The sequence below is a fragment of the Musca domestica genome, unplaced genomic scaffold (assembly GCF_030504385.1).
Source record: "Musca domestica strain aabys unplaced genomic scaffold, Musca_domestica.polishedcontigs.V.1.1 43, whole genome shotgun sequence".
Lineage (NCBI taxonomy): Eukaryota > Metazoa > Arthropoda > Insecta > Diptera > Muscidae > Musca > Musca domestica.
Window position 1 is genome coordinate 2,502,236 of NW_026712332.1, and position 17,227 is coordinate 2,519,462.

A 17,227-nucleotide genomic window follows, 5' to 3' on the forward strand; every position below is an offset into this window, starting at 1 on the left:
TAAAACATTTCTATCTTTTAATTCTTTTCATTTCATTTATTTATATGTTGCGATGAAAAAGGGCTTAACTCATGGTACAACAAGGAGGTAGAACAGCTTCGTAAAACTACAGAAATACAGCCCTGAGGCTATGCCCGCTTTCCAAGCCAAACAGGTAGACCTGTATACTAAAAATTTGTTCAAAGTTAGCCTACCTTTTCTTCATTGTACCATGGGTAGATGCATCAATGCTTAAGAACATTGATATGTCAAAATTTTTAAAATGTTTTATCAAAAATAAGTAGGTTTTTAAAAGTTTTCTTATATAACCATTCAATGGAGGGTATATTAACTTTGTCATTCCGTTTGTAACTCCACGAAATACTCATGTCAGAACCAACAAAGTTTATATAGTATTGATCAGCGTAAGATTCTAAGTCGATTTAGCGATGTCCGTCTGTCTGTTGTAATCACGCTATCTTTCGAACGAATTGAGATATAAGGCTAAAATTTTGCACACATGTTTATTTTGCCAGTAGGCAGGTTAAGTTAATAAATGGGCCATTTAGGTCCATGTTTTCATATATATGAGAGAAAATTGTCTGTGCAGGTCCACGTCTTCGTATAGACCCCATATAATGGTACCTCCCATATTCGGCATTTTAATGATTTTAGCGTAATTATTCAACGGAGTAGTTTCAAATTACGCATTTAAAGTTCGTAATGGAACTACAGTTTGTGATAGAAAATTGTCTATGCAGGTCCAGGTCTTCGTTTGGCCCCATATATCAGTACCTTCCTATATTCGGTATTTTGACTATTTTAGGTGCAATACTCAACGAAATTGTTTGATTTGTCGTATTTGAAGTTCGTAATAGATGCCATAGCCTGTGACAGAAAATTGTCTATGAAGGTCCAGGTCTTCGTATAGCTCCGTTGAAACAGTACCTCCGTCTATACGGTATTTTGATGATTTTAACTATATTATTCACCGTTTATTTCAAGTTTTGAATTTGAATATGGTAATGGCGTATGACAAACAATGCCTATGTAGGTCCACGTCGTATAGACCCCAATATAACGGCTAAATTCGGTATTTTCAAGATTATTTTTTTGAAAATTTCCAAATTTGTTCCAAATGGTGGAGGATATTTAAAGTTCGGTCTGGTCGAACTTACTGCTTTTAAACTTGTTGTATTCTTCTACCATGTCCTCACTTCTGTAATTATGTCATGAATATAATCACAATGTAATGAAAGGAAAAAGAGATGTCCAAAATTGTGATAGCAGAACTTACTAGTCATATGTAAAATAAAAATTTCCACATACATACGGAAATAAACATGGCTAAAAAATGATTGCACATATGTAAATCCCATTCCAACATAATTCATAAATGTTTTATTTACATTTCAATCGCGATTTGAAAACTTTTCTTTTTATTCACATTTTATAAATTAACCAATCTATTTTAAATATACCTAAATGTGCACATCGTTTGCATTGTTGTCCGGTAGATGTAAAAACATGGTAGAATACATGGTACAATGATATCAAGGTAGGGCAATGATACCATATGATTTCAATTTTTTTATTTTCTTGGCTTAATATGTCATCTTTATTTGTTTATGTATGTGTTTTCTTTTCAATAACAAAAAAAATTGTTCAGAAAACATTCAAATTCGGATGTTTTCAAAATGTTTATTTCATCGTATGCATCGACAAAATCTAGAGTTTTTGTAGCGAAATAATCCTTTAGAGATATATAGAACCTGGTTTTGAAAAGAAGTGTTGACCTTTCATTCAGTTATCGCGGTTTTCAATTATTTATTCAAAATAAATGCAACAAGTTGTTTGATTTTTTATTGTTTTGATACTAATTCTGACATTACAAGCCAAACAGGTAGACCTCTATACTTGCAATTTTTTCAAAGTTGACCTACCTTCTCTTCATTGTACCATGGTAGAATACAGGTAGTCAAACAAATTTTGAAATTGAAAATGAAAATTATTGAAATTTGTAAAAATTGTTTAGAAATGTTTATTATAACAACACTCGATTTGCGTCGTATAAGAAAACATAAAATATCTACTCACTGTTAACAAAACATTTTAAAAATTTTGACACATCAATGTTTCCAAGCGTTGATGCATCTTCAACCATGTGTAAAAGAGATTGTCTAAAGAGCTGGATCCAGTTCCGATCGTTCCTTTCGCGGAATAATTCATTCGAACTGGTTCGTTTCGAAACTACAAAACTCTAGTTACCAACACATTCATATCCACGTGCATTTTGTTTACAAATTTAAATTCTCCCAAGTTTCAGGAGGATCTTAAAAAGTATATTTTCTTGTTAAATTTCTTAAATTTCTAATATTTTGTGAGTAAAATGTCTACAGAAGAGGGTAAGAAAGCGAATTCTAGCCGCAGAAGGATTTTATTTTATGTTTTTCTTTGTAGAATTCTCGAAATGGCTACGTCGCAAAGATAAAACCTTCGAGGAAAACTTAAAATTTGCAATTAAAGCATGGCAATCTGTGGAATTTATATTGCCAACAAAATATGAAATAATACTGCAGTGGATATCAGAACACACTGATGTGCCGGATGACCATCTAAATAAGGACGATCTAAAAGAACTTCTCAAGTTGAGAGCACAGCCTGGACTGATTAGCAAAGATGTAAAGTACACATTTATTAAGTGGTGCTTGCAAATGAGCGGACTCTATGACCATAGTACAAGAAAATGGTGCGAAATCTTAGCATTGCTTATCGAATTTGAACTGCTTCAGGACCTTCTTAGGATGGACTACGAAATACAAGCAAAAGTGTATGAAGAAATTTTTACCAGCTATGAGTTGTACCTGTCAAAGATTGTCAATAATTTTCTAAGTACCAACGAAACCGAGTTTATAGCTTCCATTTTGAGAACATTAAAGGAAACAATTCAGAGATGTGGGGATGTGACGAAGTTTCAAACCAACTACACCTCCAATACATTGGATGCCATGACAAATGTAGTACTTATCATGAGAACTTTGAAAGTGGATTTCTTCCAAGAGTTCACTGAAATTGAGCGCCTGCTAATCATGGAAATGAGTGATATGGATTTAAGTGAGCGCATTAACAAGATGTCTTTGCACGTTCGATTGTTGGTACTAGAATCGTCTATTGTTAATCGCAGAAATGTTGATGACTACACCAATGTTATATTAACCAATATTTTCGATGAATCTACGGAAGATACGTCGCTCAAATTGACTATTGCTGCTTACGTATTGGAAATGTTTTCGCGTCATGATGTTAACATAAACATGGAATGGAGTAAAAGCGAAACTGCATTGCAGTTCCTGGGCAAGCGAATATATGATGTTATTAAAGAGGTCCAAGATACCCACCTGAAAGAAGTTTTAATGGTGCTGTGTGCAGCTTTACGTTTAAATCCATTAATTTTGGAGGACAATGTATTCAAAATTACGGCTAATGTAATTTTAGCAACGAAATCTGGTGATATTAAAGAGAAGCAATTGTTTGAAGAATATTTGGTTCTATTGATGGATATGTTTCGCCGATTGAGTCGGGCAGAGAAATTTGTTAGTAACCTAATAAAAGCGCTCAATACTCGCTTGGAGAAAGTTGACATTGCTGCAACTAACAAAAGAAAGGGCCAAAATGAAATTAATTGCACATCTTCAAAGAAAAAGAAAATGGAAAAACCAATTGAAAGTGAGAACCCTAACCAAGGCATCGCAAAAAAATATCTGGACATACTATTTCAAGATTTCTTTAAGCCTGTCATGACACAAAAGAAATTGGAAGAAAATTCGGCACTGTCCATGTCATTGTCATTTCCAACATTGACAAATTTTTGGCCCAGCAATCCAGTGGGAGTTGCCTTTTCAAAAATAGTAACTGGTTTAGTTACAAAGCCCTCGTTGGTGATTTGGAAAACCCTCTTGTTTTCGCTTAAGGAATTAATCGAATCATATCAAGATAAGAGAACTTTAAATGAAAAAGAACTTCTTCAATTGGATTTCCATGTTGCTTTGCTGGCTCAATATTTTGCAGGGTCGAAGTTAGCCGAACAATCTGGGCACTATCTCAGCGATATAAATAATCAGCGAAAATTAACCGTAGAGGTACTACAGGTGTTTGGAAAATTCATATTGGATCGAGAACATCAACCCCGAACTATGGCTGCATTTTTAGAATTGTCTTATTTTGCTACATCTTTGGAGCTAATGATAGTTTTCTATCGGCCGGATGGCAGCGCCGACGAAACATTGCAACCACAAAAGTTATTGGAAAAACTACACTGTTTTCTGTCTCCGGAAGAGTGGTTGCTAATACAGCAACGTGTACTAAATTTTGGTCAGTCGAGTTGTAAATATTTGCTTCAACGTCTAAGTATGCAAAAATCTCAATCGTCTTTATTACTGATGGTTAATTCCCCCCAACAAGAAAAAATGCAGCTGGAACGAACATTTGAAACTGGTGACAAGGAGCAATTGCATAGTTTCTTAAAATCCAACAATGCCAAATGGTTAATTTCACAACTGCCTAGGAGTAGAAAGATCCCAGTTGCTGAATATGTTATTCAAAGTAAAGATTTATTGACCATTGCCTGCCATGATCTGGATCTATTAGAGTTTTCTTGCTTGGCTATTTACGAGAACATATGTTCATCATTTTCTTCCAAGAGTGTCTTCCGTTTAAAGTCTCTGTCGTGTGAATTTGACGAAATTCGTCAATGCGTAGAAGTTTCAGCCACGGAAACTTTAATAAAACGTTTAATTTCTGTTATTAATGAACGCACTGACAAAGAGTACAAAATAAAAAGAATTGATACCGATCAAATACGGACAAATTTAAATTTACTTTCGCAACTTCCAATTGGACATTTGAGGCGCCAGCGGAAAACAATTATATTTGCCTTGCATCTGTGCCTTTATCGTGATCTTAAATGCGGGAACGAAGATGAATTGGCTGCACAAGCATTGGACATAATGAAAGGTTGTGTTTTGTTTTTCATAGACATTTCCAGGAAATTAAGAACTATTAATAATTCTCTTTACAGATATCCTCCACTTCGGTCAGCAAGTTTTGATTTTCAAATATTTTGACGCAAAACGATTGCTGAATCTATTGCCCACGGAAACTTGTTGGCAGCTCTATGAATTCTTGTTTTCAACTTTAAAAAATGAGGAAAAAGGCACTGACAAATTTCTTGATGATTTGGTTGCAATTATCAATGAAGCACTATCGCTGCATACAATGGATAATGAGCATCGCAAGCTACTGTTAATTGCTATTGATTCACTTGCATCGATAACTGGTCCCAGTGCTAAACGAATGCGAAAGCATTTGATGTCTTTTTTGAAAATATTCTCTAAATATTTAGATGAACATTTTGATGAATCGAACGATGGTACTTCCAAGAAAGATAAAAAGTTTGTTCAAAAAACCTTGGCTGGTTTCGCCTCATATGCCTCGGTATTATTGGCTAAGGCGACAAAAGTGAAAGATGAAAAAGAAAATCAAAATGAACATTCTAATGATACAATGTTGGAGCAAGAAATCGATGAAAACTTTAGGCGCATCAATAAAATTTACATTGGTCATTCGGTAAGTTCTAGTATATTCAAAAATCGTAACAATTAAAATTGATCAGGACAATAATTTTGTTAATCTTTGTTTTTGATACAGATGGATTACCGAAATCCCCATGCTTTACGTCTCATGAATTTGGCTTTAAGTCATCGTGAACTTCTGCACTTAGATCAAGATGAAATTGAATTTGTTCTCACAAATTATTGGACACAAATCAATGCAGATTTACAAAGTCTGGAAGGTCATAGTAACAGCAAAACCATTGAAACTGCTATTAAACTAATTATAAGCAATAAAACTAACGAAGACCTGCTGCTTACACTCAAGTATCTAGCCAATAATGCGGAAAATACAAATGTTTCAAATGTATTGAAATTGTTAAGACTGATTGCAAAATGTCCATTCAGTACAATAAAAGGAGCTGTAAGTTAAGCTACCATTATTACGGAATATTGTAAACTATTTTTTTCTTATAGATTTTCAATGAAATGTACAAGAAGATTACCTTCAATATAACGCTGCATCTGGAAAGAGATGAACGACAACAGTTTACCGATTACGACAAAGTAATTGAAATTTTGCTGTGCCATAAAGCTGTTCTTGAAAATAAAATGGTATTTGTTGTTAAAGCAGTTTAAAAATGTCTTTACATAACCTAAACTAATCATATTTTTCAGATTTCCATATCCACAGATACCATGGACAGCATCCTTTCGTTCTTAATGGAGATTAATATTAAAAAGTTTCCATTATGTGATACGAACATACATATCTTCAATTCCTTGCATATATCCATTAGTGGAGTTTGTTCATCGATTATTAAACATCGTCACTTACTTTTAATGGACCGCGCACCGCAATATATGCATGTCTTCAAAGATCTAATACAATCTGTGGTTTGGTATAAAAGTGATCGTCAAAAGGACACAGCATTGCCCAGCGATGAATTGGATAACCTTGCCGAATTGGCGATGAAGTTAGAGGCTTTAATGCATTTAATTGCGCAGCACAGTGTCGCTTTTAAGCGAGTCTCTCCATTTATTTTGACATTTATAATTAATTTAATGGTCAAAAATCAAAGACCCACCACGCTATACAACAAGGTAGGTTTCTGTAGCACCTTTTTCTCAACCATATAAACTATATTAATTTTCTCGAATTCTAGGTAAAAACTCACGTTGAAAGTATATGCTATGATTTGGTTGGCATTTGCGATCATCGTGCTAAGCACTTCATTTTACGTTGCTCTAATGAGGCCGGTCGTCAGCTATACGAAGTTCTGGTTAAAGATTATCAAAAATACCATAAATTCAAGGGTAAAGTGTAAACTATTCGTCACGCATATTCAATATGCTACATTTATACATGTAGATTTCACAATGTTTTCTATCGTTTTTTTGTAATAAAACATTTTTGAATTTTATTATTGTTCGTATTCCTGTCAAATTTGTTATTTTATATTTAATACAACGCATCATCAAATTAATATTTTAAATGACATTGGGCATGCAACTGGAAACCTCGATTTTAATAAACAGATTGATAGTTTGGTTGAATTATATTACAATATGGGATGAGACTTATACAATTTTGAAACATTTCTAATAGAAATCCAAATTATTTCATTTTTAATAGGAAACTTTTAGAATACAAAGTATTTAATTTATCAAAAGTCTATTGAGAAAAGTAAAAATGCCGCAACAATACTATTTTTTAAGATGTTAATATGTTATATCGGTAGGGTCAATATTTGTAGCTTTTACATTTATTTAAGAATCTAATCAGACATTATTGTTCTGTTTAAAAGAGCTTAGCCATGCTGGTTATTCTAAATTTAGCGACAGAATCCGAGAATCAACATAACTATTTTCTGAGAAAATCTTTGGCCATAATATCCGAGAGTTCTGTATATAAAAATAAATACTTTAAGAGAACCCAAATACACAAGCTTTTTAACAGTTTAATTCTACGCAAGAACATTAATGGGTGTAAACGTAAAAAATCAAGTGATAATTTGAGAGCAGAGCTTTGACGTGTTTCGACGTCGCCAAATAAAATAATATCATGTACTCAATAATTTTAAAACGTATTCAATTCCCGAAAAGTTCCTTTTGTGCCTGGTTATTCCCAGTGTTAGTAACGTAGTAAAATCTTCAATCGATCCGTGAGGTGACACCAAATGCTTTATTTGTTTTTTTTTTCGCCCCCGTATTTCTATTATATCAATCAGAATAAAATAATTCTGAAAGCTGTTTAAAGTTACAAGGTGGGACCAGCGTCCGCCAATAAACTCTCTCGTTGAAATCCTATGTTCAGCGCAGAAAGAAACGTCAACAAGGAACGGTAATATTTGTTGTTATATATTGACCAGCAATTCATAAAGGTATTTTTATTCGAAAAAAAAACAAAATGTTTACTACAACTATTATAAATAAGAAATATCTCATCGCTAATGGTCATATGTCAGACCTAAGCAAACAGGGAACATTTTTCGCATAATGGTTGTTCGACATTTCCACTACCACTGTAATTATAAATAAGATTTCCAAATTAGAAATATAATGTAAGAATATACTTGAAAATACATACAACAAAGAAATACAAGGACTGCATACAAACTTTCCACACTCGACGCACGAATAGCCACATTCTTCACACAAATCATTTTGGCAGTTCACACATTTATCCTGAACATAGGTATCTCTATTGCAGCACTTGGCCTTGCGTCGAACCCACAAGAATTCGTCGTCTTGTTCATCGGCCTGCTTAGCTGGTTCGATTTGACCATTGCCTGAAATAACTACTAAACGGTGGAGTGGAGTCTTCTTGTTGCGGTCAGGCTGGATGTTATTGTTGCTGACAGAGCGGGCAGCTTGGAATAGCATCTTAGTTGTTTTTGCTATATGGTAATATCGTTTATTGCAAAGTACAATAGAACATAATATGAAGTTGTTTCATCTTACCATAGATCTGTTTCATTTTGTTGCTGTCATGGGAATCAACAATCTTTTCATTAACGTGCATCTTAGTTTGTAGAATATATGGTGAGGATTCCTCAGAGCGCATACGCTTCAAACTCACTCTCTGCATTTTGTTAATTTATTTCAAAGGATTCTATTAGCAGTTTACCAAATATTCAACAATTTTAAAAATGTCCTATACTTTGCACTGTGAATTGACAACTCAATCAACTAAAGCGTACATTTTAAGGACCACTCTTCTTTATTTTCTTAAGTCTTTTTATTCGTTTGGGACGCTTTTTATAAATATTACCACCGTCTCTTTGTTTTTCTTTCCTCATTCGTAATCATCTTTTTTCTCTTTCTTAGCCTAAAAGATGGTTTGGGGAAACTAGGTCGATTTTTGAACAAAGAGCAATAGGTCTGTCAGGCAACCCACGCAGTTGCGACAATTGTTGCAATTTGCCACTGGAATTTGGAGAAGAACGATTCCAGAGAGAAATTTTGAAAGTCAATGTGTTCGATATTTACTATGCTCCAGCATTGTAAAACTGTTGCGGTGATGCGAACAATTCCAACACATATAACATTAAAGTAGCGTGGCAAAAAGCACAGCTAGAAGTCAAAGTCACTAAAACAATTGGTTTGAAATTTTGTGAACTCTTTAACTTCACATTACCCTGACCATTTGCTATTTCAAACATTTTTATGCAATTTGTGAGTATCTATGAACGAAATGTTACTATACTAGTTTTTACATAGTATAACACTGTGCGACAAATTTAAATTTTACGATAAATATAGGAAAAATTCAGCAGACTATGACAGTCGAGCTAATATTGGAAACATGTCTATTGCAAAGCAACGCAAATAGAGTGGAAAAGTTTCCCAGTTTTCCACATTTTTCGATTAAGAATCCTTGGAATCGTTACAGTTTTGGAATATAGCATGCTAAAATTAAGAAGGTCACTCGCTGTCATATGTTTGCAATTTATTCAAAAGTATACATATAATAACATCTTATTGTTAAAATGTTTATTATTTACCCAAGTGACGACATCGTATGCTGAATAACAGAGGAACCAAAGAATTGAATTGAACAAAAATTCTTTTGGTATTTCTTATAAGTATTCGGTGAGAATACGTAAAACGCTGGCTTTTTTTGGGTGAAGGGCGAAAATCGATCTAAGTCAACCTTAAACTCCTTCGTTCCTCTACGAAGAAATCAGCCGATTACTTAAGCCAGTTAAAAATGCCTTTTATGTACTTTCGCCTTCAGTCTTACACCCGCACGTATAAACATTTTCATCTATCTGCAATGGTTATGCATTCATTTACCTGAAAGAAATGAGCATAAACATGTATGTTGGTTTTGTCTGTTGTAATAAAAATACCTTCGTCGACGGTATTATTTGTGGGAGAAAAATGTTGAAATTTAGTGGAGGATGTCATAATGTCACTCATATTCCGCGAACAAAAATTCAGCCCCAAAAAATTCAAATAGCCCTCATATAACGGTACCTCCCTATATTCAGTATTTGAAATATTCAGTATTTCTAACGGATTTGCTTGAAATTCTAAATTGATATTCTGTAATTGGATCCACCTGTCGTGACGGAACATTGTCTATGTAGGTCCACTTTTTTCTATATCGCCCATATAATGGTACTTCCTGATATCGGGATTGTTTATGACTATTGCCACATTTTCAATGTATTTGTTTTTACAGGCTTTCCAACCGAGTTTGCATGTATTTGCAGTTTAAAATAAAGCTCATATGATTACTAAATCCTAAAGGTGAGAATACATAAAACGCTTTTCTGACTGGCTTAAGTCGTCGGCCAGTTTCTTTGGACAAGAACAGAGGGGCATAGGTCCATAGGTCTGGTAGGGTTCCGGCACTCTAAGTCGTGGCATTTCGTTCAGAGGGATTCTCAACCCTCACCACCAGCAATTCTGCCCCTCCATACAATCCTATGTCAAGCAATAACCCTATAGCCGTTGTAGGTGGCACATAACACCAGTCAAAAATGCTTTTTATGTGTTCTCATCATAATACTTTTATTTTTAAAAGTCTTCTTTATCTGTTGAGAGGGGTATTAAAAGTTCTGCTCGACTGAACTTAACGTGTTGTTAATTGTTTACATTTTAGACAATATACAAATAAAATGTTGTTATGACTTCCGCCAACATCGATAATAAAATTTCAGTAATTCATCGGCGTTTAGTTCTGGCTGAATTTTCCATACATGCAATATGCTTGAGCGACCACTTAATGTAGAGTTATCGGATTCTAGATAATAAAAATAGTTTTCTTAACACTTTGAAGAATAGGTAAAACCTTCAAACTTGCAAAATCCTAATCAAATGCACCGCATCGAGTCAATCTTTTAACACTGTATCTTCTTTTCTCTGTTTTTTTTTACCATTTTTAAACAATCTTATGTAAATTCTTAGAAGTTTTGTTTTTGCTTTATCGGTAATTCGTATTACCATTTTGTCCTCAATAGGTAGAAATGGTAAATACCATGTTCGTCAGCAAAACTCAGCAGCTGGAAACTTTTAACAATTGAAGCACTCATTTTTCTCAAACAAAAATAATATCGATATACACTTTTATAAAAATTTTCCCCAATCCATTCATTTTAAAATTTGCTTCACAGTTAAGTTATGAACTTAGTACCACATGTTTGGGTAACTGTAAACACTATATTATCCATATTTTCACGGAAATAAAGGTGGAGCCAGGCTTATTTCATCGCAAGAAAGCTTACTAATTACTTACGTAGCGACCGAATTAAAATTTTAAATATTTGATCATAATACAATTTAAAATTTTAGATTTTAGAAAAAGGCACAAAAATACCGACTGTCTACAATTGTAGGATTTAAATCCTCAAATAGTAACAAGAATTGACGTATCAATACCAAAGATTCAGTGGAAGTCAACCGGTTGGTGCAGGAGGAAAGTGGCTAGACCATCTGAAGTGGTGCAATATGTGAGAAAGCTGTGGGCAACGTTTAAATAACTCTCTCTCTCTCAATTTTAACGATGTAATGGTGACTGATCCGAAGAGGTGCGAAAAATTGTCGAGCAGCATTTACACTGTGTGATGTTGCAAATGCCATCCGAAACAAACAGTTCTCAACATGAGGCTAGCCACCCACATTGTTCCCGAAGCCTGGAAAATGGGCGGGTGGTCCCGCTACTGAGCCAACAAAGCCAAATCCTATAGGCCAATTTGCTTTTGTCGCCAGTAGCAAAGACTCTTGAGGCTTTACTCCTTTAACACGGATTCCGTCAACAACACAGTACTATACCACAACAGCTTTGTAAGCTATATCCACACATATCAGTCGAAGATTAAACCAGAACAAGCCGTGTTATAGAACGGCAAGTTTGAAACGTTGGAGAATAATTTTATGTGTGGATACCATTCGTATGTGCAATTCCGAAACAAGAAGTCCAAATTAGAGCAGGGAGTTCCTCAAGGTATGGTGATATTTCCGAAACTGTTTAATCAACCCTACCACCTGGTCTACGGAGATGAGCACACAGCTGCATTCTAGGGGTTACATTCGATAGTATATTCAAGTCGTCCGCGCAAGCCACAGCTTTCTGCGACAAAAAGAAATGTAGGGACAGGCTTCTCGAGGCTTTGGCCGGCAGCACTTGAGTGCCGACAAGGAGACCTTGTTGACCTCTTATAGGTCGGTCTGTAGTCAGCTTTGTGGCCTCTGCGTTGTCTTTAAATACATTGGAAGAACATCCAGAACTACCAGAATGCCATGAGAACTGCGACATTGTTCATATGGTGGATAAAACTTCCCCACCAAAAGCGTGTCAGGAAGGACATGATCTAGAGGTCAACTTCGGCTAAAGAACGTCGGCTGCCACGATGAATGTAAGAATATACTTGAAAATACATACAACAAAGAAATACAAGGACTGCATACAAACTTTCCACACTCGACGCACGAATAGCCACATTCTTCACACAAATCATTTTGGCAGTTCACACATTTATCCTGAACATAGGTATCTCTATTGCAGCACTTGGCCTTGCGTCGAACCCACAAGAATTCGTCGTCTTGTTCATCGGCCTGCTTAGCTGGTTCGATTTGACCATTGCCTGAAATAACTACTAAACGGTGGAGTGGAGTCTTCTTGTTGCGGTCAGGCTGGATGTTATTGTTGCTGACAGAGCGGGCAGCTTGGAATAGCATCTTAGTTGTTTTTGCTATATGGTAATATCGTTTATTGCAAAGTACAATAGAACATAATATGAAGTTGTTTCATCTTACCATAGATCTGTTTCATTTTGTTGCTGTCATGGGAATCAACAATCTTTTCATTAACGTGCATCTTAGTTTGTAGAATATATGGTGAGGATTCCTCAGAGCGCATACGCTTCAAACTCACTCTCTGCATTTTGTTAATTTATTTCAAAGGATTCTATTAGCAGTTTACCAAATATTCAACAATTTTAAAAATGTCCTATACTTTGCACTGTGAATTGACAACTCAATCAACTAAAGCGTACATTTTAAGGACCACTCTTCTTTATTTTCTTAAGTCTTTTTATTCGTTTGGGACGCTTTTTATAAATATTACCACCGTCTCTTTGTTTTTCTTTCCTCATTCGTAATCATCTTTTTTCTCTTTCTTAGCCTAAAAGATGGTTTGGGGAAACTAGGTCGATTTTTGAACAAAGAGCAATAGGTCTGTCAGGCAACCCACGCAGTTGCGACAATTGTTGCAATTTGCCACTGGAATTTGGAGAAGAACGATTCCAGAGAGAAATTTTGAAAGTCAATGTGTTCGATATTTACTATGCTCCAGCATTGTAAAACTGTTGCGGTGATGCGAACAATTCCAACACATATAACATTAAAGTAGCGTGGCAAAAAGCACAGCTAGAAGTCAAAGTCACTAAAACAATTGGTTTGAAATTTTGTGAACTCTTTAACTTCACATTACCCTGACCATTTGCTATTTCAAACATTTTTATGCAATTTGTGAGTATCTATGAACGAAATGTTACTATACTAGTTTTTACATAGTATAACACTGTGCGACAAATTTAAATTTTACGATAAATATAGGAAAAATTCAGCAGACTATGACAGTCGAGCTAATATTGGAAACATGTCTATTGCAAAGCAACGCAAATAGAGTGGAAAAGTTTCCCAGTTTTCCACATTTTTCGATTAAGAATCCTTGGAATCGTTACAGTTTTGGAATATAGCATGCTAAAATTAAGAAGGTCACTCGCTGTCATATGTTTGCAATTTATTCAAAAGTATACATATAATAACATCTTATTGTTAAAATGTTTATTATTTACCCAAGTGACGACATCGTATGCTGAATAACAGAGGAACCAAAGAATTGAATTGAACAAAAATTCTTTTGGTATTTCTTATAAGTATTCGGTGAGAATACGTAAAACGCTGGCTTTTTTTGGGTGAAGGGCGAAAATCGATCTAAGTCAACCTTAAACTCCTTCGTTCCTCTACGAAGAAATCAGCCGATTACTTAAGCCAGTTAAAAATGCCTTTTATGTACTTTCGCCTTCAGTCTTACACCCGCACGTATAAACATTTTCATCTATCTGCAATGGTTATGCATTCATTTACCTGAAAGAAATGAGCATAAACATGTATGTTGGTTTTGTCTGTTGTAATAAAAATACCTTCGTCGACGGTATTATTTGTGGGAGAAAAATGTTGAAATTTAGTGGAGGATGTCATAATGTCACTCATATTCCGCGAACAAAAATTCAGCCCCAAAAAATTCAAATAGCCCTCATATAACGGTACCTCCCTATATTCAGTATTTGAAATATTCAGTATTTCTAACGGATTTGCTTGAAATTCTAAATTGATATTCTGTAATTGGATCCACCTGTCGTGACGGAACATTGTCTATGTAGGTCCACTTTTTTCTATATCGCCCATATAATGGTACTTCCTGATATCGGGATTGTTTATGACTATTGCCACATTTTCAATGTATTTGTTTTTACAGGCTTTCCAACCGAGTTTGCATGTATTTGCAGTTTAAAATAAAGCTCATATGATTACTAAATCCTAAAGGTGAGAATACATAAAACGCTTTTCTGACTGGCTTAAGTCGTCGGCCAGTTTCTTTGGACAAGAACAGAGGGGCATAGGTCCATAGGTCTGGTAGGGTTCCGGCACTCTAAGTCGTGGCATTTCGTTCAGAGGGATTCTCAACCCTCACCACCAGCAATTCTGCCCCTCCATACAATCCTATGTCAAGCAATAACCCTATAGCCGTTGTAGGTGGCACATAACACCAGTCAAAAATGCTTTTTATGTGTTCTCATCATAATACTTTTATTTTTAAAAGTCTTCTTTATCTGTTGAGAGGGGTATTAAAAGTTCTGCTCGACTGAACTTAACGTGTTGTTAATTGTTTACATTTTAGACAATATACAAATAAAATGTTGTTATGACTTCCGCCAACATCGATAATAAAATTTCAGTAATTCATCGGCGTTTAGTTCTGGCTGAATTTTCCATACATGCAATATGCTTGAGCGACCACTTAATGTAGAGTTATCGGATTCTAGATAATAAAAATAGTTTTCTTAACACTTTGAAGAATAGGTAAAACCTTCAAACTTGCAAAATCCTAATCAAATGCACCGCATCGAGTCAATCTTTTAACACTGTATCTTCTTTTCTCTGTTTTTTTTTACCATTTTTAAACAATCTTATGTAAATTCTTAGAAGTTTTGTTTTTGCTTTATCGGTAATTCGTATTACCATTTTGTCCTCAATAGGTAGAAATGGTAAATACCATGTTCGTCAGCAAAACTCAGCAGCTGGAAACTTTTAACAATTGAAGCACTCATTTTTCTCAAACAAAAATAATATCGATATACACTTTTATAAAAATTTTCCCCAATCCATTCATTTTAAAATTTGCTTCACAGTTAAGTTATGAACTTAGTACCACATGTTTGGGTAACTGTAAACACTATATTATCCATATTTTCACGGAAATAAAGGTGGAGCCAGGCTTATTTCATCGCAAGAAAGCTTACTAATTACTTACGTAGCGACCGAATTAAAATTTTAAATATTTGATCATAATACAATTTAAAATTTTAGATTTTAGAAAAAGGCACAAAAATACCGACTGTCTACAATTGTAGGATTTAAATCCTCAAATAGTAACAAGAATTGACGTATCAATACCAAAGATTCAGTGGAAGTCAACCGGTTGGTGCAGGAGGAAAGTGGCTAGACCATCTGAAGTGGTGCAATATGTGAGAAAGCTGTGGGCAACGTTTAAATAACTCTCTCTCTCTCAATTTTAACGATGTAATGGTGACTGATCCGAAGAGGTGCGAAAAATTGTCGAGCAGCATTTACACTGTGTGATGTTGCAAATGCCATCCGAAACAAACAGTTCTCAACATGAGGCTAGCCACCCACATTGTTCCCGAAGCCTGGAAAATGGGCGGGTGGTCCCGCTACTGAGCCAACAAAGCCAAATCCTATAGGCCAATTTGCTTTTGTCGCCAGTAGCAAAGACTCTTGAGGCTTTACTCCTTTAACACGGATTCCGTCAACAACACAGTACTATACCACAACAGCTTTGTAAGCTATATCCACACATATCAGTCGAAGATTAAACCAGAACAAGCCGTGTTATAGAACGGCAAGTTTGAAACGTTGGAGAATAATTTTATGTGTGGATACCATTCGTATGTGCAATTCCGAAACAAGAAGTCCAAATTAGAGCAGGGAGTTCCTCAAGGTATGGTGATATTTCCGAAACTGTTTAATCAACCCTACCACCTGGTCTACGGAGATGAGCACACAGCTGCATTCTAGGGGTTACATTCGATAGTATATTCAAGTCGTCCGCGCAAGCCACAGCTTTCTGCGACAAAAAGAAATGTAGGGACAGGCTTCTCGAGGCTTTGGCCGGCAGCACTTGAGTGCCGACAAGGAGACCTTGTTGACCTCTTATAGGTCGGTCTGTAGTCAGCTTTGTGGCCTCTGCGTTGTCTTTAAATACATTGGAAGAACATCCAGAACTACCAGAATGCCATGAGAACTGCGACATTGTTCATATGGTGGATAAAACTTCCCCACCAAAAGCGTGTCAGGAAGGACATGATCTAGAGGTCAACTTCGGCTAAAGAACGTCGGCTGCCACGATGAACCTGTCTAGTTTATTTTTATACCCTCAGCCATATGGCTAGAAAGGGTATATATCATTTGATGCGGCCAAAACGAGCCTCATCGAAATAACGGTGTCGAAAATGTAAAATATCGGTGCACTCCATCCAGTACCACCCCCACAAAGGGTCAGCATTTTGAATAATTACAACTCTTATAAAATGTGATGTAAGTGTCTGATTTTCTTCAAATTACACATATCACTATATTTTTATTAACCAAAGGTCTGGTGTGAACATGGAATATATCGGTCCACTCCCTCTGGTACCTTCTCACAAAAGGGTCAATATTTTGAATATTCATGAAGCTCTAAAAACACGAAATTAACATCCAATTCCATTCTGACTTGGCACATTTAATATACATTGGAGCTATAGCTATATCTCAATCGATAGTCTCCAAATTTGATGTACTTGCTTCTCCGATTTTCACTAAATTTAATGTACTTGCTTCAA

At 35.3% G+C, this 17,227-nt stretch overlaps 3 protein-coding genes across 3 annotated transcripts; 1 reads left to right on the forward strand and 2 right to left on the reverse strand.

The window, feature by feature from the left end:
- Window positions 1-2,235: 2,235 nt before the first annotated feature.
- On the forward strand, window positions 2,236-7,012 carry LOC131804421 (uncharacterized). Its single transcript, XM_059127272.1, has 7 exons — window positions 2,236-2,384; window positions 2,440-4,992; window positions 5,057-5,604; window positions 5,686-6,012; window positions 6,066-6,203; window positions 6,267-6,692; window positions 6,755-7,012. The coding sequence occupies exons 1-7, from the start codon at window positions 2,369-2,371 to the stop codon at window positions 6,914-6,916; spliced, it is 4,170 nt and encodes a 1,389-aa protein (XP_058983255.1). The 5' UTR covers window positions 2,236-2,368; the 3' UTR covers window positions 6,917-7,012.
- A 926-nt stretch (window positions 7,013-7,938) lies between these two features.
- LOC101895025 (apoptosis regulatory protein Siva) lies at window positions 7,939-8,830 on the reverse strand. The gene is made up of 3 exons (XM_005180738.4): window positions 8,553-8,830; window positions 8,179-8,488; window positions 7,939-8,113 (listed from the first exon to the last, which is right to left on the reverse strand). Exons 1-3 carry the CDS (start codon window positions 8,677-8,679, stop codon window positions 8,059-8,061), a joined length of 492 nt encoding a protein of 163 aa, XP_005180795.1. The 5' UTR covers window positions 8,680-8,830; the 3' UTR covers window positions 7,939-8,058.
- Window positions 8,831-12,416: 3,586 nt separating this feature from the next.
- LOC131804363 (uncharacterized) lies at window positions 12,417-13,134 on the reverse strand. The gene is made up of 2 exons (XM_059127195.1): window positions 12,855-13,134; window positions 12,417-12,790 (listed from the first exon to the last, which is right to left on the reverse strand). Exons 1-2 carry the CDS (start codon window positions 12,979-12,981, stop codon window positions 12,417-12,419), a joined length of 501 nt encoding a protein of 166 aa, XP_058983178.1. The 5' UTR covers window positions 12,982-13,134.
- Between the last annotated feature and the right edge of the window lie 4,093 nt (window positions 13,135-17,227).

Coding starts and splice junctions, on each gene's coding strand:
- LOC131804421 (XM_059127272.1), top strand. Junction 4,993..5,056: donor AGCATTGGACATAATGAAAG/GTTGTGTTTTGT, acceptor TTCTCTTTACAG/ATATCCTCCACTTCGGTCAG. Junction 6,693..6,754: donor CCACCACGCTATACAACAAG/GTAGGTTTCTGT, acceptor CTCGAATTCTAG/GTAAAAACTCACGTTGAAAG.
- LOC131804363 (XM_059127195.1), bottom strand. CDS start 12,981: ATGCAGAGAGTGAGTTTGAAGCGTATGCGCTCTGAGGAATCCTCACCA. Junction 12,791..12,854: donor CAAAATGAAACAGATCTATG/GTAAGATGAAAC, acceptor ATTACCATATAG/CAAAAACAACTAAGATGCTA.
- LOC101895025 (XM_005180738.4), bottom strand. CDS start 8,679: ATGCAGAGAGTGAGTTTGAAGCGTATGCGCTCTGAGGAATCCTCACCA. Junction 8,489..8,552: donor CAAAATGAAACAGATCTATG/GTAAGATGAAAC, acceptor ATTACCATATAG/CAAAAACAACTAAGATGCTA. Junction 8,114..8,178: donor AGTCCTTGTATTTCTTTGTT/GTATGTATTTTC, acceptor TTATAATTACAG/TGGTAGTGGAAATGTCGAAC.